This window comes from Fundulus heteroclitus, chromosome 12 (assembly GCF_011125445.2).
Source record: "Fundulus heteroclitus isolate FHET01 chromosome 12, MU-UCD_Fhet_4.1, whole genome shotgun sequence".
Lineage (NCBI taxonomy): Eukaryota > Metazoa > Chordata > Actinopteri > Cyprinodontiformes > Fundulidae > Fundulus > Fundulus heteroclitus.
In genome coordinates this window covers 1997300-2024997 of record NC_046372.1, presented here as the reverse complement: position 1 = coordinate 2024997, position 27698 = coordinate 1997300, and the positions used below count along the sequence as shown (strand labels likewise).

Here is a 27698-nt window from a genome sequence, read left to right as displayed (position 1 = left end):
TTACAATTATATTACAATACAGGGCATTACGAGTATCTAGTGCAGCAACGAAGATCATCCCCATTAATGCTATTTTAGTAGAGTCTAGAGAGACTCCTCTGGAAATTCAAAGTCAAAATATCACTTTCTTACTGGATAAGACCTCAATGTAGTGGACAAGAAAACCCAGCAACAAGCATATTAAAAAACAGTTGGGAATACTCCAAATATAAAAGAAACATTTTTGGATGGACATGAAATGAACGGGCAAAAATGTAGGAGTTAGACGATAAGAAATTCTCTAATAATAAACCAGTTGGTGCTGTGCCACCATAGTTGTTTCCAGAAACAAAAGTTGACATGAAAGTACCTGAAATGAAAAGAGACAGGAAATTTAACAAAGTCAGTTTACAACTAGTTTATACATTACACATTTTTTATAGTTATTTTAAAACTTATACAAAGGGTTCTAAAAATTTTATGGCAAATGTTGGAACAGGTAAATACATTACAGAGTTTCAATTACGTATCTGTAAAAGATTAACGGACCTTTACACAGCAGAAATGGTAGCAATAACTAGCAGTTTGCAATGGGTGGAGGAGGTTAAACCGGATAGGGTGGTGATATGCTCAGATTCAAAAGCAGTAATAGAAAGTATTCAATCAAAAGGTAACTACAGAAAAGATCTTGTCCTTGAAGGTGTGGAATAGGCATTCAGTTTTGGATACCAGCTCATGAAGGGGTAAGAGGAAATTAGATAAGCCTGCTAAAAAGGCATTGGGGAAGGAGATAAAGGAGATAAACAGGAGATTTGGGAAAGGAGGACGTAAATCAATAATTAAAAAGGAAAGAGACAGAAGTTTGGCAAAAAAGATGGAATGAAGGTGAGAACGGGCAAAAACTATACTGAATTCAAGAATCTGTAATAATTATGGAAAAAGAAGCAGAAGGGAAGACGTGATTTTGATTAGACTAAGAGTAGATCATACATGCTTAAATTAGTTTTTATTAAATGAATAATGATATATGTGAAGGTTGTGTGGAAAAAGAAACTCTGGAAGAACTGCTATAAATACCGACAGAGAGAGGAGGGGGAAAGTAATTAGGGAAACACAGAGAGAAGGGAGTTTAAAAGGAATGTTAGGGACAGACGGGGATATGGAGGAAATTAGGGTTATTAATGACGCATTGTTTTTATTTATTTTTTTTACATAATACTAAATTTAAAACTAGTATATAGTAGGTGGACCATTTAGAGCTACACACTTAGCAAGTCAACAAAGTTTGTTGCATTATAATATAAATCAACAAAAAATGTATATCCAATTCGCCTTGGTTCCGGCACATACGGGGATGAGGGTAATGGAAGGTTGGCCAAAGAAGCAATTAAGGCAAGTGAAATTGAATTCCATTAAGTAAAATAGAAATTATAGTAATTATTAGAAAATAACATAATTAAAATATGGCAGGAAAGATGGCATACAGAGGGGAAAGGAAGGCATTTATTTAAACTACAACAGGAGGTGATTACATGACGATGTGGTGTGATCAATGACTAGACTGAGGATTGGTGAGTTAGAAATTATAGGGATACACCCCTCAGGGTGCATTTGTACATATTGTGTGGATATGGAAAGTGTTGAATATGTTTTAGTAGAATGTAGAAATGCGCAAGTAAAAGAGAGGCAATGAGAAGGGCAATAAGAAAACCATTACAAATGATTAATATATTAAGTAAGCCTGAGTCACATAATATAGTTAAAGTAACAGTTAACTATTTAAAAGACACAAAAGTAGCTGCTTTTTGAATATTTCTTTTTTTATTTGTCAGGTTCAAACACCTACAACATTCATTAACAACACAAGAAGGAGAGACAACAATGAGGTTAGTTTTCATAAATCTTGCAAGGAGAGGAGCTGAGATGCTTAATACAGATCTCCAAACTCGCTCTGAAGCCACTCTGTCCCCTCCTTGCTTTTATTAGGGAAACCCTAGTTACATTTGTCAAGCCAAGGGGTAGGGATAAGAAAAACACTCTGTGACCTTAGGAACACAGAGATAATACTAAGCAGTCCACACAGTACATTTATACATGAGCACTCCAGATGGCTGAATACAGTTCATAACAGTTTCAGACATATTTAGAAAAATACTTATTATCGTCACAACATATTTCTCTGCTTTCTGCAGGCTTTCTGCAACGATAAGAGAGAGAGAGTAAATCAATACACATACATAGTAAAATGAAATAGTAACCACTGGTCTATATATTCCAGCAAATATATGATTAACACAAAAAACCTAATGAACAATAAACTAAAGTAATGAGAGATTGGGCATATAGAATACACTTTAATAAAACCTTAAAACTTCTTAGTAGTAAAGAGTATATACATAATACATGCAATGAACTTAGTAGATAATAGTAAAAATTATTCTATCATTATTAAAGTACAGAATGTCAATAAAACTTATAGAAGAAGAAGAAGAGCTACACACTCTTGTACAGTAGGTGGCGGTATGCACCTTCAAGTTGTTTGCAATGCTCCAACAAAGACACGAAGAAGAAGAACTGGGGCATAAACTCACAAATGGGCACAGGCTAGTTACCGAGGCAGGTGGGTGCCCGGTCAGCTGCAATGCAGGCGAGAAGCTTCATTTAAATCTTCACGTCTAACGCTGTCATGGTTGTGACGCAAACTCCACGGCTAGCCGCAGATAAATAACGCAGCAGCTCGTGGTTGTTTTTTCTTTTTTTTTTTTTTTTAATGTATATTAGCTAAGTGTAGCTAACGCGGAAGGCGTCTTCCTGCAGCGCAACCAGTGATTATGGTGACGGGTTTAATGCCCTGCGCCTTGTAGAAGGGATTTCCTCCAGATTTAAGGATGTCTAAACGCCTGCGAAACGCCGAGTCGTGCGCCGATTGCGGCGTCCCAGGTAAGCTCGTTCACCGTGAGGGAGGGGCGCCCTGGGCTTTAAGGGCATTTATCTGCACACTTCTGCTTTATACATTATAATGCATCGGGTTTCATTACCACCGGCACCCCGCGGCGCTTTCTTCTTCTGCTTAATAGTTCCCGCATGTCATATGTACGGATATTTTTAATGATTTGTGCTTATTTTTTTATTATAGCGTTATTGCATTTCCAGTGTAGTTTTGAATTCAAGCGTTGTGATGTTTTTAACTGTGCCATGATTCCTTTCAATCAAAACCGCGTCCTTTCATTTAAAAGTCACTTTTGGTACAGTTTAGTCTATTTGTTGATGTATACACTTACTGATAATAAAAATGAATCCCCACCACCAGCATCGCTACTGATGTGACGATCTAAGGACGTTTTATCTGCATGAGTTTGTTCAACATTTACAGTCATTATTAATGATATCATGGTTTTATTCACGTGTTTAATTTGATGTAAACCGTCTCATTGCAGGCTGAAGTTGCAGCAGTAAGAGTTAAACAAGCATTACAATGTTATTATTGCTAGTTGTAGTCATTGTAGCAGAATTAAGTAATTGTATATTTTAAAACAATTGACAACTGCCCTTTGTTAAATGGGTGCAGTCTTCAGTTCAGACACAACCTATATATCCACAGGTTTTTTATTTTATTTTTTATTTTTGTGGTATTAGGAATCTTGACTGCATTCAAGGTCTAGAGCTCAACATTTGAAATACTTTGACTGGCCTGACCTTAATTTAATGCTTTCTAGGTATTGTGTATCAGCAGAGACGACTGTGAGCTCTTTTGTTTATCTTCAAAATCTGCTTTTTTTAAGTTTAGAGTGCCGTTTATTTATGCATATACATTCTGAAGGTTTGCAGCAAGTTCTGGTGTTGTCCATCTGCTGTCTGTGTGTAGTCTGTATGCTCAGAGCATAAATCTGTGCATCATTTAGGCTCTGATTATTGAGTATAAACAGAACCTTGGCAAAAGAGCCTTTGTTCCAAGACATATGAGAAATTAGTACCATTTTCTTTGCATATTCTGCTAGGGTGCCAGGGGCAGATGCTTCTGCACTTGGCAATGACGTTTACTTCTTCAAAAAGGCTTCCTTGTCTTGTTATGAAGTCCAAATAAAGCTATATTTCTCACTTGGTGCATTTTGTTCTGTAAAACTTTCATGGTAATCATGAAAAGCGGTAACTGTGCTATCCCTAGCCTGAGCCTCTCACTCTTCATCAGTCAGAGTTTGTCTCCCTAGAAATAAATCAGATTACAGTTTAGTGGGCAGGTCAATGGGATCAAGGGGTACTAAGATTTGAAAAGGTTTCTAAAGTTACTGCTATCTCAGCTGTGATACAAAATTTTGTTCTGATACTTGGGTGTCAGAATAAACTGTTTAGTCTGAACGGTCATTGGAGGAAATTTCAAATGATCCCAAGATGACGCGTGTAGGCCCAGAGCTAAGTCAGCTAAGACAGCTGCAGCTTTTGTAAAAGCTGAAAATAAGTTTGTTTTTTTTGGTCTCTCTGTTTACATTGAAGCCTCTGATTGTCTGTGATCTAAAATGACAAAGAAAATCTTTAATTTACATTGTTTTTTGACATTACCTTGAAATGACCGTATCTTTTAATCTGACGTCGTTGCTCTTTTTAGTGGTTAGAATAAATACCATTTACCTGACCTGTAATTTACAGACGATTTGGTTCATTTAATAGGTTCTCCTCTTCTTTAGGCAAATCAGTTTGTTTGGACCCAAGCTTCAACAATAAAACACTGGCTATATAACAAGAATGACAAAAATAAAATAAAAGATCTAAATAAATAAAGATAAGTGGTTTTCTGGGTATGTAGATGTTATCACAAGGAATTCTGGAAACTGCAGCAGCGAATAAAAAGCTGTTTTGATTGGACAGTTCAGCCAGTAGTGTGATGATCACCGTCCAAGGGACTAAAACAGGAAGTAGCCTTGCTTATAGTAACAAACCTACCTGAATGTCTCACTACAGTCTAGACGCCGACCAGTTATCTAAAAGGTGACATTTAATCCCTGTGGCAAACTGAACGAACACCGTTCATTAAAACCATGTTGTTGTTTTTTTTTTTTTTTTTTTTGTATTTTTTTTAATCAAGATTGTTATTCAACGAGACTCTCCAGTATGAGACAAATACCTTCGTCTTCTTCCAGAGATCTGCCTGTTGAAGTAATTTATGGGCCCGGCCGGGAGAAGCTTGGAGGGAGCTTTCCACGCCCTAATGGGCCTGTGAAAGCGGAACAAATAATGGCTGCATTGTGTCTCGGATACTTTTCACAAGTGCCATTTAAAGGAAAAAGAAGTGACGCGATGTTTTTCAGCGGGCACAGGAAGCAAAACAGGATGCCGAGCGCATTGGCTGCATACTGTTGCTGCAGAACAGTTCTTTTTATTGTTCGAAGAGTTTGATGACCGTTCGGGTTACTGGAAGAAAATTACACATGCAGCTTCCCTTTTTTTTTTTTTTTTTTTTTTTTTTTTTTTTTTATTATTATTATTGACAAACGCTTTATCCTATGTCAACTATTTTTTTCTTCTTTATTGCTAAATGAGCAAGTTTGCAAAGTATGCAGGAGCTCGTCCGTCATCTTGTCACTCAGATTAGTTAACCCAGGGTGGGGCGGGGCGGGGTGGGGGGGATTTCTCAGCAGCTGCCCCAACATATGGCCGGTACCAGTTGTTGGGTGTTAATATTTTTAGAGCTTCAAGAGGATGTGGCATTAAGTTTAGCTGCTCTTGTTGAGAAAAGCATGAAGGAGGCATGTCAGCAAGTCCCTGTGGAGGGTTGTTAAGTGGAGAAATGGGGAGGGGGGGGGACCCAGGAGACAGAATCCGACCAGCAACCCCAGCAGCTGTTGCTCCTACCCCTCAGCTGCTGCTTTTTTACGGTCCTCCTCGTCTGCCCCTTTCACAAAGCCACACGCTCCGTGTGCGTCGGCGTTTAGCCCGCGGCAGGGCTGAACTCTGTACATCTGAACTCGGTGCAGTTTGGGGTTCCAGACGGACTCATTTCACACACGTATCTGGTGACGAACTGTACTTAGTTTCATACACGGCGCGCTGCTGTTTCTCGTTTCTCTTTTGTCTTAACGCGGCCGTCAAAGAGGAAGCTGCTCTTTCAGAGGGTGCTTCCACTTCTAACTGCTGGTCCTCACTTCCTGTCTGCAAACCTTTGACACGCTGCACGGCCTCGCTTCAGCATTCAGCGCTTCAGATGAAACTATTGCAACAATCTGTTTTTGTTTTTACTTTGATTACCTTTGCAGGTGTAAATTGTGAACACAAAAACTCATGCATGTCTCAATGAGTTCAAATATTACCCAAATTCTTAATTGCATCAACTGAATTAAACTTGAATGACATGGCTCCATTACACTCAGCAAATTAAATCCAAAACTCAGTTCCTGAAAAAGTTACAGTAGTTTATAAGACGCATTGCTACAGAAATGTGGGGCTGATGGGAACTACATCCATGCACTTGGTTGTTGCTCCTTTTGCACGAACTACTGCATCAGTGCAGCGCTGGATGGATCCAGCCCAGTGCACCGATGAGGTCCGACGTAGGCCTCGGTTTCCTCGATACCCAGAATCAGAACCAAACATGGAGACGCAGCATTCAGCTTCTATGCTCCGCAAACCTGGAACAAACTTCCAGGAAACTGAAAACAGCCAAAACACCGAGTTCCTTTAAATGAAGACTGAAAATCCACTTTTTTAGGGTTGTTCTCAGCCCATAATAACTCTGACCAACATATTGGATGTGTATGGATGTTTTCACGTGCTAAAGTTTAATGTTTGTTACTGGTCTCACAACCGGTGACCGTCTCAACGTGTTTATGATGTTTTTATGTTTTCATGACGCAAAGCGCTTTAAACCGTCTTGCTGCTGGAATCTGCTACACAAACAAACTGGACTTGACTTTAATGGCAGCCTTCAGCTCGTCTGTATTCATCTTAAATCAACAAGTGCACCTTTTTTCCTTCCGCTCAGACCTCTATTATTCCGCCTGCATAAAGCAGCCCGTGGGCAGCTAACCTCTTTAAGCCGTGACCTTTTGCAGAGGGTGTTAATGGCGATCTGCTGGACAGCTGTCAAGGCGGCAGCCCTCCCTGTGACTGGCTATGCCACACTATGGCTTTAACATGACATTCCTGCTTTGGCTGTAAGCCACCACCATCACGGTTTACAGAAATCTATAACTTCTGTGCGTAATGACTCTCCCCTTAGCACACAATGTTAGGAGGTCGGTGTTTGTTCAAGTTTATCATTTTTTGCTGTAACGATGCATGTTGTCAATAAAGTTTACACCTTTTTAAAAGCGGGTACGTTTGCCTTACATGGTCCTGCATTTGTGAGGAAAATGCATTTGTGGGCTGGACAGCAGAGTTGATTGTATGGGTTAGACCTGCGTAAAACTCGCCACATCCCCCTCTGCCAGTGCTGAGCGGCTTTCGGTGGAGGCAGTGTGATGGTGTGGGCCGACATCTTCTTCAAAAAGGAGGCTCGTCACCAGAGGAGGCGGTCTCAGTGCAGAGAGATGTTCTGTAACATCAAGTTGTAATCCCACGTCTGCACCGTTTATAGACTGAATGGTGTCGGCACCCAGATTTGGTGGGGGAGGGATTTATCTGAGACTACGTCCTCAGTTTGGGCGTGGAGCAGATGAAATGGGTCGTCTGCGGTCCTGACCTCAACCCCCGTCGAACACCCAGCAGGCTGTATGCGTCAGAGATGCCAACACAACCACATTGGCCTCCTGGTGACAGGTTCTGGCTGAGGAACGGTGTGCCAGACCACAGCAGCGCGGGGCCAAGCTGACGGCCTGCATGAGGAGGAGGTGCCAGGCTGTTGCTGCTCTGCACCGTTCCTGAACGCAACACTGAGGCCCCTGCTTGTTAAGGGGATCAATGGCCAATATGTCACGTTGCTTCAAACATCAATCGCTGTATTCTGGTAAAGGACACCAAGGAAGATGCAATACCTTTATAAATGAAATCATCTTTTTTTAAAAAATGCTTTTTGTATTTATTCAGGATCTCTTTATCCTGCAGTCAAATGGGTTTATGATCTGACAAAATGAAAGAACTCTTTCAGTGTTATTCTAATGTTATGACCGCTTGATATGGGCACTTTGTTAAAATAAGCAGGTTTGAATCTCTTTTTTTTCTGTTTTCCCCTTATTTTTATTTATTTTTTGGATCAAAGATTTTCAGCAGTCTGCTTCTGAAAGGTTGCTCGTGCAGCATGACTGCAGGCGCTCTGACTCGGGCTCTCCTGTTTTCCAGAGCCTCGCTGGGCCTCCGTGAACAGAGGGGTGCTGATTTGCGACGAGTGCTGCAGTGTTCATCGAAGTCTCGGCAGGCACAGCTCCCAAGTCCGTCACCTGACGCATTCCCCGTGGCCTCCAACGCAGCTTCAGGTTAATGAGCCTCTTCAGAGAGCGAACACTAATAGATGCCATGTTTGCTACGTTCTGCAGACCAAGCAGTTTGGGCCTGGACTGCCTTGATGTTACACTGTTTTTTTTTTTTCATTTAATGGGACACAGTTTAAGCAGTTATGATTGTTTTATTTCGTCTAGATGGTGCAAACGTTATACAACAACGGTGCAAATTCAATATGGGAGCACTCCCTTCTGGACCCTGCATCTGTTGTGATGAGTGGAAAACGTAAAGCCAGTCCTCAAGACAAACTTCAGTAAGTTTATTTATTTATTTATTATTATTTTTTATTTATTTATTTTTTTTGTTGCTTTTTTCTTTATTAATGAAGCACTTTTTTAAGTACAGCAATGGTGGCTCTGGTTCAGTTTGCCTCTTTGCCAATCTGTTCCTCTATTTTGTAGTCCATAAAAACCTCAAATTTCTCTGCCAATTTTATTTAATTGTATTTCTTTCTTACGTTGTATTGAATCCTATTTCCATTCATTTAGGTTCCGATCATTAGAAACGCTTGACTATTATGACGTATGACAGATTGGGTCCCTTCAGTGTTGGCTATCAGCTTATAGATCCTGCTGATAGAAATTTGCTGCAGTAATAATTTTCTTTTGCATTTTTTCTGAATTTCTCTTTCTTAGGATCTTTTTTTACAAGTTCTTACTATGTTTCTCCAAATTGCACAAACAGCAGTAGCTGTTTATGCAATTTGCTAAAAGAGTTTTGCTGATGCACTCAGCTCAAACAACTGCTTCGATGTAATATTTAGTTGGATCTCACATTTTAAGAGCCTTGTATCTATGTACATGCCAATTATATATTTTTTTGTCAGTTTGTGCCCTTGATGCGTGCCATATGTGTTGTTAAAGCTAGCCAAAAAATGGTGGAAAAAATAAATATCAGGAAACTGATTTCTGTTTGTAATCGATGTTGGCCTGATGAGCCAAGACCGTACTCACATTCACTTTCTTAATTTTCTTAATTTTCCAAGGCACCAAGCTACAAAAATCACCATATGTATCTTCACTGTTATGGTTACAGAAAAGTGCTGCTGCATTATGGGTAATTCTGCCGCTGATAGTGGCGCATGGTAAAGTCCCGCCTCCTGCGCTGTGATTGTTCCGGTCTGTTTTAGACCTGAGCGTATGGAGCCTTACCCGACTGACTTGCTCCCCTCAGTCAGTCTGGCCGACCAGGCTAAATCGATATAGTCGTGCCAATATTCAGCTACGGTATCGCATCTACACATTTATCTGATAGCAAGCGTGATTTATTTAGATCTATGTCTAAATTAACTCATTTTAAATCAGATTGACTCATAAATATTATACATAGTTAAGAGATATTGGTAAATATAAATTTGTAAATTCATTGCAATATTCATATTGAAAAGATTTGTTTGGAGGGCAGTAATTGTAGGCTAATAAATTCCAAGTGTTATGAATATGCATTTTTCATGCTAATGTAATATTTGGTCAGTTGGACAGAGCCTTATAGCAACAGATGGCCACCTCGGACACAAATGGCATGTTCAAGATGCTAGAGGTCCCAGAGTGATGGAAACAACAGAAAGAGAGGGCAGAAGAAAATAGGCATTCATCACAACACATTTATTCATCACAATATTTATCAATATAATAGTCATCACAAGATATTTTAATCTCGTTGTAGCCATTCTCCATTATAACGTTTTAAAATTAAGTATTCAGATTTCTTTATGCATGAACAGAGGCCAAATCTCATTTTTATTTCCACCTCTGTCTCATCATATTTGACCTTCTGAATATTTAGGTTGTTTTTATTTTGTATTAAGAAAGGCTCGTTTTGTTTCATGTCATGCTGAAGATACTGCTATAAACATATAATTCAAATAATATAATTAGTGCAACTCTTTGTTTTCATTATTTTGTTAATTGCAAAAACTGAAATAATTTATTGTTTAAAAGAAGTTCAAGAAGGTTTCATTTTTAAAAGGAAAATTTGTTACAGAATATAGATTAATCAGCAATCCAAAAAGAAGTCATTTGATTAACAAAACAAACAAACAGACGCATCCCCATAATAAACAATGAGTAGAATATAGGAAGGAAAAAAAACGATTTAAACCATGGCCGTCCAGATGGATACAAAATGACCTCCTTGTGGTTTAGGACCCCAAAAAGTTGGGTACAAAACGATCAGAACGTTAAAAGTACAAAATGGCAAAGAAGTGAAAATGATCTGAGCAAATAAGGAGAAAAGCAAAAATGCTGTCTGTGGCAAAAATGAAAAGATCAACATTGAAATGTATCAATATAAGATGAGCCTTTTACTTTTTTTTTTTCCCCTTATGGGGAAAAGTCAGGATGTTAATGATGGTAATAATGACAATAGTAAAAAAAAAAATTGTGTTCTCATTCATCTTCTGTTTGTGTTTCAAAAGCCCAAACAAATCAGAGTTTATTAGAGCCAAATATCAGATGCTGGCGTTTGTCCATCGTATGCCGTGCCGTGACGATGACAGCTCTACAGCAAAGGATTTAAGCAAGGTAAGGAGAAACGGCACACTCCACTGGCAGCCATAGTAAAGCATCTATTAAAGCCTTCAAAATCATTTTTGACTGCAGCAAGATGATTTTACACTGAAAAACCAAACCTTTTTTTAGTGTGTTTATTCAGTGGGGACAAATATCACATGTGAAACAGTTTTAACAAAATCGCCCGGGCTACATTTATTGTAATTCCTAATTCCTACAAAGCAAATAAAACCTTTTTAAATTTTTACTTTATGTTTTAGAGTTGAGGAGAGTGTTATGAGATTCTATTCAGTAATCCATGACTTCCTGTTTCTCTGGGGTATAAATATTAACCTGATACAGAGACCTTGTTTTCGTAGCCACTCATCAAAAGGGGAAAGGTGAGAGAACATGCCACTCATGTAAGGCAGGGTCAGATTGATCAATCTATCAGCTTTTATTTATATAGCCCTTTACAACACACGAGGTGACCAAAGTGCTGCACATAAAAGCAACATTATAGAAACAGAATCAAATACATAAAAGGCAAGTTCAAAATATGACCTTATAACAAAAACAGGTTTTAATTGTGGCCTTAAAGTTAGTAGTGGTACAAAATGTCTGGAGGCAATTAATAACCAAAAGGTTAAAAGCAGGAACTTTGACACAGAAGTCTGATCAGTTTATCTTACCTCACACAGATGGTAAAGGAGGAACTGCAGCCAATGAAGTTGCTAAAGTTGTAATTCATTTAAATGTTTTTTGCAAGTATCTTTACCAGAGGTGCCAAGAACAGTGGATGATTCTGAAGTATTACGTTTTTTTTTAGGCTTTATCTTGTATGTTTAGTTTAGCTCACAGCAATAATTATTTTTCAGCAACTTCACTCCAGTGTGCGCGCAGCAAATCTTGAGACTTGTTTGAGGCTGCTGTCCCTGGGAGCACAAGCAAATTTTTTTCATCCAGTAAGACTCATGTTTTCTACAAAAAAATATATATTTTTCTGTATATTTTTGTGTTTTTTTTTCCCTACTCTGCGTGGTGTTGTTGTTTTGTTTTGTTTTTTTTGCTAATCAAACGTCTCCTCCAGGAAAAAGGAAACACTCCTTTGCATGTAGCTGCGAAGGCAGGTCAAGTATCTCAGGCTGAACTGCTGGCTGTTTATGGGGCTGATCCTGGAGCTCTAGACAGCAATGGCAAAACTCCCATTGACTATGCAAGGTGAATCTTCTCACTTATTACCAGTTTATTTATATCTTTTTTTTTTTGGTCTTTTCATGGCATTCCTGGATGCATGCATTTGAATCATTTTTGTTACTGTTGTGCTTTTCAGAGAAGCTGGTCACTATGACATGGCCGACCGGCTGGTGGAGATTCAGTATGAGCTCACTGATCGACTGGCGTTTTATTTATGTGGCAGAAAACCAGGTAACCAGTGGCAGGGATGTGTAATAGAGGGTTATTTGTGATTTTTGCTTAATTGGAGATCAAGGTTAACGGTCTGTGCACGTTTGGTACCTGGGTATTCTGATCAGAAACTAGTAATGAGGGATTTATTGAGCAAAAGGATGTTTTTGTTTTTTTTCCTCTTCAGGTCTATTCAAGCTTGTAGTTTGCTGTAGTTTATATTAATTTATTTTACGATTTCGACAAATATCTAAGAAACAAAACGAGCACAAGACAGCTGAGCATGCAACCAAAAGGTACCAAAGCACAACGCATTGGCCGTGCTAGAAAAGAGTAGTGATGGCAAACTTTGCAGCCCCAATTTGAGTTTATAAAATGAGTTATTTGGTGATTAGCCCTGTGAGGAGGAGGAGGAAGTCCAGAGAGTGGTTGTCTGAGTACATTGGCTTGGAGACCTAACAAACCGGCACCCTACCCAGGAGTTGGAAGGCAGCCTGTCTGTAATTTACCACAATGACAAACGAAGGCCGCATGTGAGAAAAACTGTGAAAATCTAGAATTCTGGCCGTATTTTGGTAGACAACATTTTTTTGGTCTGCTTCAGTTTTCCAGTGCGGTGCCCTTCTGGTGTGGCTATCTGCAGCCATGTCATTAACCAGGCTGTCTCCTAGCCCTTCAGGTTGTTTGATTCTCTAAAATCTAAGACTCCAATGGTTTCAAAATGGGTGTTTTTTAACAAAGGGATTTTTTAGTGTCGTTAAGGACAAATCTATCCTCACCTCTCCCTCTGTCTACCTCTATGGAGCTCACCCACAGATGATCTTCTTAACAAAGCGCTCACTCCATTGTTTATCTGTGTCACCAATAAGCAGCTACACAGTCATGTTCTGGTTAAAAAAAAAAAAAAAGTCCCTTTGTCAAGAAAACGGTGCATTCTGTCCACAGCCTTGGCGAGAGACAGGCTTGCGTCACATACACATATAAAAGTGCTTCCTATTTTTAAGTTGGTGTGACTCTAAAGGCCTTTTTTGTTTTCAGAGAAGTACTTTTATAATTGCGTTTCTTCTTTGATATCCAACGCAAAGGCCAACTGTGATATATTTCTGTTTAATGGGGAGTTTACTACATTACAATTGCCCCATTTCTCATACTCTGATACTGCAAACTACCATCCACAAGTGTGCCAAGGGCAGCCATCCTGCCCCTTTTATACTGTTATAACGTGAAGTTATGGCTGGTGTCCTCATTCAGAGCCCACAGACATCCCGACAGGTGATGGACCCTACAGACCTTAGTTAGTTCTTTACATTCAAGTTATGAACTTGATCCGGTATCTCAGGCCCTTCTAAGTTCCCCGTAGTTCCCTCAGACCCGTTTTCCATGTGCCTTGAGGTCTTGTCAAAACTGTGTTCACCACAGACAAGAAAATCCAATTTCCAGCTAAAATTCTCCTGTCAGAAGTCCGCAATAAAATAAAAAAACAAAACAAGGGGCTATTAGGTCTTCATTTTAAGATATAAAATATTACAATAGAAATACTTACATTTTTTTCTTGTTTGTGGTGAAAATGAAATGAGCAGAGTAAAACATTTGGTTTGGTTTTTCTCTTCAAGGCAGCTAAAACAGAGGCAGGAAAAAAAACAAAAAATTGGGAATTTTGCTAATCTGAACTACAACATCATGGATGAGATTTTTACACTTTGGGTTTAAAATAAATGTAAAAAAAAAAAAGAAGCAACAATTCGATTAAATATAATCTCTTTGTCGATTATGCACATAACTAATTTCTTTTAAAGTCAAAGATTTTGTTTTGATTGGTAATTTTTTTTAATATACAAAACATTGTTGTTCCTCTTTGGGAACTAGATCAGGACCCTGAGCTGAACAGAGTTTCTCAGTGTGAAGTTGCCCCTCTTTCGCAGTGAATGCCCGTGTATCAGCAGGGTGGAGACTGCACAGGATGTGGAGGTGCCGGGCTTGTTCTATCAGGTTCTGATCGGGATTTTGATGGTGCTGCCCATGTCTTCATGTGGAGCTGAGAGCTGCATGGATTAAAGACTTGGCTGTACCATGTCCCAACAAAGACTCCACTATGTAGTTGTCTGTAATGTCCATAAAGTAAAACTGGACAAGCTGCATATAAACATGATCAGCCAGGAGTTTGTCAGATCCAGTTTCAGCAGAACAAGTGCGTTTGGCTCTTTTGTTTAGAGAAGTGGTTTCTTTTTTTTCTTTTTTTTTTCTTTTTTTAGGTGCAAAAGTTTTAGTGTGGTTGATAGAAACTACTTTAATTTTTCACAGATGCATACACTAGATAAACATATAAATGAGTGGGTAAATATTTTATTTACAGGCCTACTGTTACAATCTATAACTTCAAAGCTTCCATATTTTGTGGGATATCTTGTTGACACTAAAGTCAATTATATACGGTAGTTTGAATTTGGTGGCTTATTCTTGGAGGTATTTCCTTTTATGGAACTTATTTTGTGCTCCAATTTCTTCTGAAACTATTTTGGATTATAGTGGAAATTAGAGCAGGATGTAAATAAATTCTGTTCGGTGTAATGATAAAAGTGGACCATTGCTACCTTCCACCTAATACCATTACTGGTATAATGTATACAGATAAAAATGGACTAGTAAAGAATAATGCTAACAACAGTTAGCTTATTTGGACCGGGAGGTTTTCTCCCAGACGGGAACTTAACTGACCATTATATCTTGCTCTCAAACATCGAGGCATTTAAAATAAACAAACGGTGCTTAGCCTGGCGGAGGAGCGAGTAAAGCTACGGTGGGGGAAACCCTAATATATTGTATTTTAGAAGAAAAATCAATCAACCACCTATATGATGTCTTTAATTAATGGTTTCTGGGAAGAAGATCCAACCACCAAAACGTGCATGGACCGACTCCTTTTGCAATTATTGTTAAAAACGGTTATGTCATATAAATCCCCGACTCTCCCTTTGGTCTGTTTAGATCATAAAAGTGGCGAGCACTTCATCGTCCCCCAGATGGCTGACAGGTAAGGTCAACTCATGCATCTTAAAGGACATTGATGCAGAGCAGTCTGCAGCTTCTTTGTGCCTGTAGCTTTTTCTTCCTGCCTTCTGCTGACTCGCTCTCAGCTGTCTGTTTAATCTAGTTTTTAGAGCGAACAGGCCCACAGTAGTCACTGACATACCCAAGTTCTCTGTAGTCGTAGCAAATAACACAATTGTCCTTGAAAGAGCTGCAAATAAATGCTCTAAATTTCCCCCGGTCAGAAAACTGCTCTGCAGAATGTTTGCTCTTTGAGTTAAATTTAAATGACATGTTTGACCCTTTTCACTTGCTGTCTTGATGGAGCAGAAACGTGTAAGTATAACTCGGGGGGAGAGGGGAGGGGGGTGTAAGTTGTTTGCATAAAATTATAAGCTGTGTTTTTGTCATTGCAGCAGTCCAGATTTAACAGAACTCGCAAAAGCAGCAAAGAGAAAACTACAGTCGGTAAGTGCTTCGCTTACCAGTAGAGATTGTATTCTTTCAGCCTCCTAAGGCTAAACGTGCCTTTCTTGCCTTCATGCAGCTCAGCAATCACTTATTTGAAGAGCTGGCCATGGACGTGTATGACGAAGTGGACAGACGGGAGACGGACGCAGGTAAAGGAGGATCGAGCGTTATCAGCGCGTCAGTCCTTAGACCTGCTTTCAGAAAGCTGCGGCTTTACTCACCCCTGTCATCTGCGTCGCGTTGTTCGCAGTATGGTTGGCTACGCAGAATCACAGCACCCTGGTGACGGAGACCACTCTGGTCCCCTTCCTTCCTGTAAATCCAGAATACTCGTCAACAAGAAACCAGGCAAGTCATCTGTGCAAAGCTCCCTGCATGTTCTGTAAACCGGGTTCTGCTCTGCTACTCGCCTTGTTTTCTTCCAGGGTCGACAGAAGCTCGCCAGGTTCAACGCACACGAGTTTGCGACTCTAGTCATCGATATATTAAGTGACGCCAAGCGCAGACAACAAGGGAATTCAGTGTGCAGCCCAAAAGGTTGGTTTGCTCCTCTTGTTTTTATCCAGAGTCCTGCTGACATTAATGCACAGAGAACTACAGATGTATTTACCGCCTGAACATCAACACATTTTGTCGCATTACAACCCACAAACTTCAGTTGTGTTGTGTTGGAATTTCATGTGAAAGTCCAACACAACATAGTGTGTTATTGTGATGTGTAAGGAGCAGGATGCATATTCATTAATTTAAGAAAAAAATCTGTAAAGTCTGTTTTGTATTTAGTACCCCTTTATTCTGATACCCATGAATAAAACTGTAACCTCTTCAACTGTGATCAATAAACTTGTTGGACTCGCTGAATGTGTAATTCAGTCACAGATGTACTGTGGCGGCATCAGAGGCTTTTTGCAACACGTTAGTGAGCAAACAGCATCACGATGTACGTAGCTGACAGCTCAGGGACCCAGTTATGGACAAGTTTAATATAGAATTGGGAATAAAACTAAATCCCAAGCCTTGATAGTCTAAAAGTTCAACTAAACTAAAAGAACCAGCAAGGGAAGCGCAGCTCACCTGTGCATAAATCCACAATACAATAACATATAATAACAACGTTATTATCAACCCTTCTGGTCATTATGGAAGAAAAATAACTCTAGAAGTCCCGTTTACAGTTTGCCACAACCCATGTAGGGCGGAGGGCGGTTGTCCCCCACCTTTTTAGCGCCACAGACTAGTTTAATGTCAGAAGGTGTGGCGGATAAATACGACAAAATCTAAATAGACAACCGGCATAAGAACGGGCATTTCCTAAATCTAATAATGTAAATATTCACAAATATAAAGTGCGTGAATAATACAACTCACTATAATGCCGACTCAGTGGGAGCCCTGTGCTGGTTTCTCAGCAATGAGGCGGTCCGTTTAGGGTTGGTGGGAGACAATGACACCAGAAATGCGTTGCTTGTGTTCAGTCTACTGCGTAGTTTGACTTTTTCTCATTTCAACAAACAATTTTAGGCCTGCGTCTCTCCTGGAGGTTCATGGGAAAGGTCTTTAGTGGCAGGCAGGATCAGTTCTTCACTGAAGGCTTCTTATAAAATAATAAAATGTAAATAATATTGGTTATTTATTCTCTCTGTGAGGCCCGGGAACAAAATGACCCACGGACTGGTACCGCTGTACGGCCCAGGGGTTTGCGATCACTCATCTAGGGGACGCGGCATGCACGTTTTGCCTACATATAAACCGCTATGTGTGTTGGAAAGCGCCTCTGTCTCCCATGTGAAGCAGGGTGGTAGCAGTATTATGCTGTGGAGATTTTTTTTTTTTTGGTTTGGTACTGAGAAGCTGGTCAGAGTTGATGGGAAGGTAGCGCTAAACACAGCAACCCTAAACGTATAGCCAGAGCTCCAATAGAACGGTTTATACCAAAACACATTCTTCTTTTAGAATGGCCTAGTCAAAGTCCAGTCATTTCCGCTGCGCGTCTGTAGAAAAAAAATAAACATCTGAGGTTCATAGACGGCTCTCCATGTAATTCTTACTGACCTTGAGCTATATTGCATAGTAGATGTGCAAGGCTGGTAGAAATTGCAGCTGGTTCTGCAGAGTATTGACTGAACGGTCTAAATAGCATCAATTATTGTCCTTCTACTTTTTAATCAGCTACGTCTTTGTCCTGGTCTGTCACGTTAAAAAGTTATGTTGAAGATTGTGGTTTTGTAGAATGACAAAAACGTGAGAAGTTTCTGGAGACTTCTGAATGCTGTGCCAAACAGCCAAACACTGAAAACAACCCGTATTGATGCTGTTCGTTGCAGACAACGTTGAACTCATATTAAAGGGCGTGGCAGTCAGGCACAGCAGCGATTATGACAGCGTGGCGTCCGACGAAGATACAGATCAAGAGCTCCCTTCAAGCAAAGGAGACAGAACCAAGGTGATCGGTTGTTAAATTCACAACTTAATTTTTATTTTCATTTTTCAAAGGACAGATTCTCCTCGTTGGTGGTTTTTGTCTCTTTCAACCAGTTTCCTCCACAGAGCCTGGACTCTGACCTTTCCGACGGCCCTATAACTATGCATGAATACATGGAGGTGAAAAACGCACTCTCTGCCTCTGAAGCTAAGATCCAGCAGCTGCTGAAAGCCAACGACAATCTGAACGACGAGCTGAGGCTGATGCAGAAAAAGGTATCCACCTCGCCCCACCAATAAGATCACTAACCCCCGGGGAGGGCGGGGCCTGGCTGGGAGGGAGGGTGCGGATGGCAAAGGGCGCCCTCTGGTGGCCAGGGTCACCAGGTGATCAGAGTCAACGAAATCGGAGCGATCTGCCTTCTTTTTGACCAGGACGTTTCAGAACTTCATTGAAAAATGGAAACTTTTCATTTTTTCCACTTGTTTTTTTTTTTTTTTTACTTCTAATAAGAAATGTATGCATCTTTTTTTCCCCATTTAATATTGGATAATATTTTTGTTATGTATAAGTTGGAGTGAAAGTGTTTATTAATGTTACTAACAAGCATGTTGTAAAAACAAAAGCATGACATGATGACCCTGGATTTAAATTTTTATGATACAATAGTGACTAACTGATATGTATGTATGTATGTATGTTTGTGTGCGTGCTTCATCACATGTGTTTTTATTTTTTTTTATTGCAAAACTGTTGTAGCTTATTTCTTTTGGCAGCTGTTTTTTTTTCTCTAATTGGTTATATTTGACTGAAAGGTACTGGTCAAACAAACTTGCTCTGATCGTTCTGCTTGGCAGTGATCAGTCACACGGAAAATAATCCTCTGAGCCACGGTAGAGTTACACCTGTCCTGTTGTTCACTGACAACAAATGGATTAGTCTTTTCTAGAGCCTGTTTTTAAGACTTCTTTGTTAGTTGATCCTTTTTAGGATGTACAGATCTCAATGAATTAGAATATTTTAAAGGGTTATTTTAGTTACTGTGGAAATGTCACTCTTCCTCCAGATGCTGGCCTTGATTTTTAGAAATGAAATGCAAACTTTAATTTCACCTGAATAGAGGATTTTGGACCCCTAAGCAACAGTTTGGTCCCTATTAAGACCCATCTGACGTCAGGATCAGGAGTGGCTTTACCACGAGGTCCTGGATACATCTGTGCATGGTGGACTTTAACCTTAGCTGCGGTCCAGACCTCGTGACTCTCCCCTAAGCACACCTCCAACAAGGTTATGGTTATCCCTGCTGCTTGTCCACCAATTCCCTTCCACTAAACTTGAATAATAGTAAATGCTTGGATAAAGCTTTCTCTGAACAGTCATCTTCTTTGGAAGTAGCTGGACAACCGTCAAGTCAGCAGTTTTTGTTGTGAATGTGCTCCCCGTTAGAAGACCATAGCTGTAACCTCATCATAGTACCAGAAATGAACACTGGAATATATAATGATAATCAATGATAATCTGATTTATTGAGATGAACCTGTACTCGGGCTTCTTGTTTTATTCTCCTTCTGTGGAGGGTAGCAGTGGGGGTCCACGTTTAGGTAAAGGGCTGTTCATGCCAACCTGTTACTGCTTATAACATGTTTTAATGGGCATATCATAATGTGTAAGGAGAAAAGAATTTTTTTTTTTTTTTTGTCATTCAGCTCTCTGAACTTAAATCAGAGACCTTGTCCCCTTTTCTCCTACCAAATCTTCCCTTCCCTCCTTTTGTTGAATGCAAACTGCTGCATTGATGTTTTCCCCTGAGCCTCTTTTTATGATTCTCCAGTCGATCTGTCTGTTCTGTAGCTGCATAACCTGACTCTGGCCACATGGATTTCGTTTCCGCATTGCTCCACGCATCCATCTGGGATCGCTCCATTGGGGCATGTATTTTAGACGGAGGGGCCTGATCAAAAATCCTTGCATATGATTGGATAAACCACTTGTCGGTCATCTTTACAGACATGCTACTTCAACCACTCCCATCAAAACCGAAAACATCGTTCCCACTAACAAAAGCCGTCAAAGCCGTTCTCTGGCGTTCTTTTTAAGAATTAATATTCGGTAGATTGGACAACGCTGATGAAATAGCAGCATCAATGTCACCGCTTGCTTCCTCGCTGCGAGACGCCATAGTTGTCTGAATCCAAACAGTCACTTCTGATCCGTCACATCTATGAAAATCCCGCCCAGCATTCCTGATTGGCTCGTCCATTTTTATGTGGTATTGAAACCCCTCCCAATGGCAGCGATTCCAGATGGATGTGGGGAGCCGTGTGGAGCTCTGCGGAACGAAATCCATCTGTTGAGAGGCCGGTTAGTAGCTGCATCTTTGTGCAACAGTCTCTCGCTTGCTTATGACTTGCTTCGCATTTTAAGACCAAGGTTAAGTTCTCTTTTATAACGATGCCCATTGATTTGGCTTTACAGTGACTAGGAACTGATCTGCTTAATTAATTCCATATTAAAACGTTAGTGGGATCAAGTTTAATATAAAATGTGTAGAAACTGTAGCATAAGATGGGGGGTAGCTTTACAGAACAGGTAACAGGGAGCAGAGCTTGCCTTGCTGAGAGCGCCTCTTAGTCTCCTGCTGACCGTCTCTTCCAGCTGCAATCTCTGCAAAGCGAGAACACCTCTCTCAGGCGGCAGGTCACAACAAATGTCTATCAGACCCCCAGCGGTACAGACTACCCTGACCCGTCCAGCCCCTCAGCCCTGAAACGCCGGCAGTCTGCGCGGGCCAGTCGGCCCATGTCTATGTATGAGACCGGCTCAGGCCTGAAGCCCTATCTTTCCAAAGGGGAAACTCCTTACCCAGAGGAGGGTCTCCCCAGCCTGCAACCCTTTCCATCTCATGTAAGTAAGACCTCTTCCCTGCTCTCCTTTGCAGCTTCCTCTCCACTGCTCACTTCCTGTGTCTTTCCCCCCCTCGTTTCCCCGCCTTGTCTGCATTCAGTTTGCGTTTTCGTTTGAGCCGATTTGCCACGGAGTATTTGGTCTCCTCGTCAAAGACGACAGAGATCCGTTAAAGCGGTCGACGCCACACATCTGTCTCATTTCATTGTGTCCAGTTGAGGATCTAGTTCGTGTTGTCTCGGTTTGCTGGATTGCTGCTTTGTTTGGATAAACTGTATTCGGGCGAGTAAAAAAGGATTAGCATTGACTTTTTGTACTGTTTCATGTTGATTTGCATTAAAGTTCCTGTATAAACACTGTGTTTTGTAATGCATGATGCTCACACCCACCCACACATACACGCACAGACACTTTGAGGTTAAATGTGAGACTTTTCTTTTAATGAACTGGCTTCTAACCTCTTCATGTGTTTAAAGCTCATGCAGTTCAAGCAAGATCTTTGCAAAGAGCTTCACAAATGAACCACAGATGGTTCCTTCAAGATTAACCTTTTAATCACATTAAATCCCAGATTTATATTTAATGTTCATGAGCTCTTCACATTTTGCCCAGCCATTTTTATCATAATCAGCAGTAAACTTAATCTATCAGGGGACATGTCCATCTCCATTCATTTATTTATTTATTCTTATCTGACGCTTTTCCATTGAAATATGATTTAACCTCTGTCTTTAGACAGAAAGGGGTGCATTTGTGACCTCTTCATCCCTTCCCTCATTTCCATCCACCCTGTCTTGGTCCAAGGACGACACTTCTCAAAAGGTTAAGTACATCTGCGCTCGGCCCGCATCCTGGTGGGACCGAGCCGATCCACTTGGATCCGTTCTATCTGTCCCTCCTCCTCCAGCCTCCTGTGTTCTCCTGCCATCTATCCGCCCCGCTGCATGAGCCGACCTCCCGCTGGCTGCCGTCATCAGCATCATCCTCAGTGCGCTGTTAACAAGCAGAAAGGCATAGCTTTCAGCCGCGTCTTCACTCCTACTCAACATCCTTAGACTTTTAAGCGGAAGAGTCCTCACAAATTAGTGCGTAAATGTAAAGGGGAAGGAAAATAAGAGTTTTCAGATAAAATCTGAGGAGTGTGATGCATCTGTATTCAGTCCCCCTCTACTTACTATATTTCTATAGAACCTCCTGTTGGTGCCATAACAGCTGTAAGGGATTATGGGTAAACATCTGCCAGGTTTGCTCATCTGGATAATAAACTCAGATTAGATCAGTGAACATAAATGTTTTCTTTCTACAGACTTTTACACATTCAGGCCTGGACCTTGACTGGACCGTTCTAATGCACAAATATTCTTTGCACAGAACCATTTCAGTGAAGCTCTGGCTTTAGGGTCGTTTTCCTGCTGGAAGATGAACCTCTGTGCCAGTCAGACAAATTTTACAGCCCCTACCAGATCATCCTGAATTCAGCTCCATCCTCCGTCTAATCAACACTGCTAGGCTTCTCTGGATCCACACAGCATGATTCAGGCGCCACCGTGTTTAATCTTAGGGGGTTCTGTGTTTAGGGTGGTGTTTGGTTTTAGTCTTTCACCACACAAATGTTTAGTGTTTGGGAAGAAAATGTCTTCTGACAAGCCCACCTTCTCTCCCCCTGTTTGCTCTGTCCACATCATGGCTTTTGGCAAACTTTAAATTATATTTCTGCTGGCTTTCCTTCTTGTCACTATAACTATTTGTCCCTTTAACGAGGTGACTTTTGACATTCTTGGATTTTATTCAAGGGTAACAGAGTAAAGGGGTCTGAATACAAATGAAGGCCACACTTTTGAGATTTGTGAAATTTAGAACTGTATCCTCTTCGTTTAGCTTTACAGTTATGCATTACTTTCTGTTGGTTGATCGCGTACAATCCCAATAAAATACAGTGAAGTTTCCTAATGTATTGTGGCAAAATTTAATATAGGAATTAAAAATGAAATAAAATCCAATGTGTGTGAATTTTTTGCAAGGATTTGTAAAGACCAGCTGTGATTTTTGGCTGCTTAACCTTGAGCTGTAAGATGAGCTGCAGCGGCTGCTTTTTTTTTTTCTTTTGAAAAGCTAAATTTTACACTTTAAACTGAAGCAAAACGAATGGAAATTGTGTATTTTACCAAATATAAGTAAATATGTTTTATGTTTACTTCCTGTTTAATTTAAAAAATATATATTTAAGCTTAGTTTAGTTTGATCCTGTAACTGAAAATATTTGCAAAAAAGAAAAAAAAGGTTTGTCTTGTGAAGGCAGAAAAGATATTAATCTCATCTCTGAAGTTTTCTGAGGCAAGATTAGCTGGACTTCATTCTAAGTCAGATTTAGATCTGGATTCCTAAACACGGAGCTCTGCAGCTCAGGAAAATGCTCAACAGGCCTGTGAGGCATGACTGTACTTGTCAGTCTCAACATTTCATGAGTCCAAAGTAGAAAGAAAAAAAAATGCTGCGAAGACGAAAGGTTTCTTGCCTCATAGCGTTTTCATTTAATCTAACTTTAAACACATTAAAACAGCCAAAGTAATGAGAATAAAGCACATAATGCGCTAAAATCTGTACAGAAAAAAAATATAATTTGGCTAAAAGGGAGTTTGTTGCTTGGGAACATTAAAAGCCTTTCTGAACTGTTTAGACAAACATTAAGCTGGGATCTTGTGGTTTTTATTTATTTTTTTAACAGGATATTTCTTGCCACATGTAAATAACTGCTAACTGCTTTTTTTCTTTGGCTGGTTTAACCTTCCCCTCAGGAATCCACAATCCTCCAGACACACATGAACCTTTGCCTTGACCACCGGTCTGAACAAACCTTCTGAACTTCAATAATATTCTTCTTCCCTATACCTTTTTATTATTGTTTTGCCTGTATTGTATAAATTTGGTGCACTGGCTTCATAGCTTAGTTGGCCTGTTCCATTCAGCTCTCAGCTTTGCTCTTCTTTTTTATTCATGTGCAAAGCGTTTTATGGCGAGCGCTGCACATGCTCGGCAGACAAAGGTTTTACATCTAGAATGTTTTATTGAACACTGAACAGGAGAGATTAAAAGCCCTTACTGGTCGTTTTATTTTTGCTGCTAAATTTCCCTCCAGACCTCTAAGCTGGAAAAGCAAAGCAGCGTACCAGAGAGCGACTATGACAACGCTTTCAATGACTCTGAGATGGAGGATTCTGGGTAAGACGTCAACGTTTATGCCAGCAAATCACACTCTTGCCCCCTTTTTTTTTTTTTTTTTTTTGTCTGGTGACATGTTTTGGCGCTCCCTTCAGGTGCTGCTTGTCTTTTTTTACTCTGGCTTTTCCTTCTGCAGCTTCGCCAGGAGGGGGAGGCTGAGGAGCGGCGGCTGGCTGGGAGAGGGCAGCTCCATCCCCGAGCTGGATGACCTGGAGATGGAGGCGGACCCCACGCTTCCGAGCACGGAGGACGTCATCCGCAAAACGGAGCAGATCACCAAGAACATTCAGGAGCTCCTTCGAGCGGCTCAGGACAACAAACAGGACAGGTGAGCCTGAAGGAGAACGCATCTCATTCTCAGCCTTCATGTCCTTGCATCCATTTCAAACCTGATTTCCTCCTCCATTGATCATTAGTCTGTTACAGTTTGTTATTTTTAAGCCTTTTGTCCACTTCTTCCTGCCAACGTCTCTTCCCGCTCATCCCACCTCCATCCGTGCTCACCTGTTGCAATATTCTTTGGCTTCCCCGTCCTTCGCCCACCCGTGCGTAGACCGAGCGAGCGCGAGGGGGTCCGACGACTCCGTCACAGCCTGGGATGCTTCAGCACTCTGGTGCCGTGGGCCGAGAAGGCCCCCTCTCCCCTTCAGCCCCTCAGCCTGCGGTCCCCTGACCCCACCTCCTGGTACTCTGGCTTCTGTCCCTGCCTCCCAGGCACAGTTTGATTTTCCTCTCCCTCACACCGTTTCTTCCCTCTTGCCGTGCTTCACCTGCTAACAAGCTCGGTTTTTCTTGGCTGTGCCTCTGCATGGGGTAGTGGTCTGACTTTGAATTGTTTTATGTAAAAAATAAATAAATAAACTAAAGGTAAGTTAAATCGTGGAGCAGCTTTGGACTGACGCTATTTCATTTTCCAGGTTGACGTTTTTGCTGTGTGGTCGGTTGTTTCTAATACGGCATGTTACTGTGAAACTGTTACCTTATACCTTGATATCTGTTCAGGATTAGTATTATTAGAAGTTTGTGTAATGGTTTACTTAAACGTAACGTGAACATGCCCGTGTTAAACTCATAAAAATATATTTCTCCCCTGTCACAGCTTTCTCCCCTGCTCAGAAAGGATCCATGTGGCTGTAACAGAAATGGCTGCCCTCTTCCCAAAGGTTTGATAACACTCTCGTGTTTACGGTTCCTGTCAGAAATGACTACCTTCATTCATCATCAGCTTGAACACCATCGTAGTTTAACGATACGTTTCACTCCTAATTTGTGGGGCTGGAAATATGATACAACCTACAGTTGCTACGGAGTTTAAAAACAATAACTAGTAAATGGTTTTTCCCCTGTGTGAACGCACATGTGAGTCTTTAGATGCTCTTTTTGTGAAAATCCTTGACTGCAAACACTACAAATAAATGCTTTCTCACCCGTGTGAAGGAGTATGCGAGTTTTCAAGCTCTCTTTTTGTGAGAATCCCTGAGTGCAAACACTACAAATAAACAGTTTCTCACCTGTGTGGGTAAAAAAAAAAAAAAAAAAAAAAAACAATAACTGGGTGTCCAGGTTTGAATTTAGGGTGATTTTCTTTAATCCACGGTTCGGTAAAGAAAAATTTCCTCACATCAATTCTTATTTCTCATTGAAGCTGTATTTTGCTTTTTTAGTTCACCCTCCAAAAAAAAAAAAGAATGCATCATGAAAGGCCCAGCATTAATGAGATGCACACCAGTGAGAGTAGGCCTCTGAACCGCACTATGGAGAGTTGTCCACCTTGTGTTTTGCGTCATCCCCTGTTTCTAGTAGCAAACCTGACGGCGTGCCTCTTTGTGCGTTCCCGTGCAGAAGCCACGTTCAGAGACGGTGAGAGGCTCTCTGCGCCTGCTGACCGCCAGCGCCTGCCGGCTGCAGAACGAATGCCGGAAGGCTGTGCCTTTGGACGGCTGCTCGGGGCCGGACGTGCAGCTCGTCACCCAGCAGGTCATCCAGTGTGCTTACGACATCGCCAAAGCCGCCAAGCAGCTCGTCACCATCACAACCAAGGAGAACACTAACTAAACTGCACTTAACATGCTCCAAAGCCAACATCTCAGTATTGTTCCTATATTTTCAGTGATTGTTTTTTTTTAAAAAAAAACATTATTTTTAATGTATTGTGGTATATGCATGTGTGTTTTTTTTTCTATTTATAAACAACAGTGGCTATATCTAAAGGCAAGAGTGTCAGGGGGGAGTAAAATTAAATGCAATGTTGCTATATCTAGGTATTGTAGTAGCACAATTTCTCTTAAGGTAGCAATTTCCAGCAAGCACATGTGTATTACTCTATTAGTGAGTAAAACATGTTTACTCAGCTCAAAGTAGCTTAAAAAAGAAGAAGATGAAAGCACATTAGACTGCATGCTGAAAGAGATCAACAATAGCTGTCCAAAACCACGTTTGTTGCTATATTCAGGGTTCCTACACATTTCTATAACTCTGTACTTTTCCAGATTAAGATTTCTTGGTCTGATTTTAACTGTATACATTTTTTAAAGTTCAACATAAAATTACAGAAGATATAATTCTACTGTGAAAAATACAAAACATTTTTTGTCTCAGACTCATTGCTGGTACAGCTAAGTAGTGATAAAAAAAAATAAAAAATCACGTTGTTAAACGTTATGCTTCGAAACAAGACCCACAAAAAAAAGAAGGTTATGGCGGATAAGCAGAAATCAATATTCAACAGTATTTACTGCCATACAGCTCACGCGTGTTTTCTTCAAAGATGATCTTTGTAGCCAAAGTGCTGTGACTCAGCCATTAATCATAGTCTGCTTAAAATGGTGTTTCTGTCAAGAAAGCCGTATTCTGTGATCACATTAAGAGATTTTCAGACTGGACATCCATATATATTAGTGCCTTGCTTCTATTGGGCATATCTCATATGGTTTTATTTATTTCAGAAAAGTGTGTTTTAAATTACTGATCTGCTGTGAAAACCCATGGATATAATCTGATTTCATCATGTTTCCTTTTTTGAAGATGTCCCAGGTGTTATGGTTCTAAAATATGCATTTTTAAATATGGAAAACACAGACTTTAAAGAAACCAAACTTCTTTGTTGTTTTTTTCCTGATACATTTATGGTGTCAAACTTCCAGCAAGCACTCCAGTTCCTAATGTCCATCTACCGAACGTCAACGTGGAGATGAAAGCGGTTTCCAAAACAGCCAAGACTAAAATGATAAACTCAAGACTTGATGTGGGATGTGAAGAAAAACCCGACATTATTGTGACTTGAGTCCCATGGCTGAAGCATAATCAGACATTTTAATGGAAAAACAAAAAAAAAGACCGTCCAGGAATCCTGT

The 27698-nt window shown here is 40.5% G+C and overlaps 1 protein-coding gene across 10 annotated transcripts; it reads left to right on the top strand.

Annotated features, from left to right (window-relative positions):
* The first annotated feature begins 2538 nt into the window (after window positions 1–2538).
* git2a (G protein-coupled receptor kinase interacting ArfGAP 2a) lies at window positions 2539–27673 on the top strand. 10 transcript variants are annotated; one of them, XM_021316958.2, is made up of 22 exons: window positions 2539–2919; window positions 8248–8381; window positions 8544–8659; window positions 10823–10928; window positions 11774–11860; window positions 11986–12116; window positions 12229–12323; window positions 15288–15333; window positions 15660–15665; window positions 15746–15797; window positions 15877–15949; window positions 16051–16148; window positions 16226–16337; window positions 18125–18243; window positions 18348–18497; window positions 20878–21126; window positions 21862–21948; window positions 24263–24345; window positions 24482–24673; window positions 24899–25030; window positions 25445–25508; window positions 26188–27673. In XM_021316958.2, the coding sequence occupies exons 1-22, from the start codon at window positions 2868–2870 to the stop codon at window positions 26398–26400; spliced, it is 2397 nt and encodes a 798-aa protein (XP_021172633.2). In that variant the 5' UTR covers window positions 2539–2867; the 3' UTR covers window positions 26401–27673. The 10 variants fall into 10 exon arrangements, with proteins under 10 accessions (XP_021172633.2, XP_021172637.2, XP_021172638.2 ...); XM_021316962.2 differs by having other exon boundaries at window positions 24899–25059; window positions 26188–26309; XM_021316963.2 differs by lacking the exon at window positions 20878–21126.
* Window positions 27674–27698: the final 25 nt, after the last annotated feature.

Excerpts from the sequence above, each read along its gene's own strand:
- git2a (XM_021316958.2), top strand. The coding sequence starts at position 2,868 with ATGTCTAAACGCCTGCGAAACGCCGAGTCGTGCGCCGATTGCGGCGTC. Across the intron at positions 2,920-8,247 it reads CGCCGATTGCGGCGTCCCAG|AGCCTCGCTGGGCCTCCGTG; the intron begins GTAAGCTCGTTC and ends CCTGTTTTCCAG. Across the intron at positions 11,861-11,985 it reads AAGCAAATTTTTTTCATCCA|GAAAAAGGAAACACTCCTTT; the intron begins GTAAGACTCATG and ends CGTCTCCTCCAG.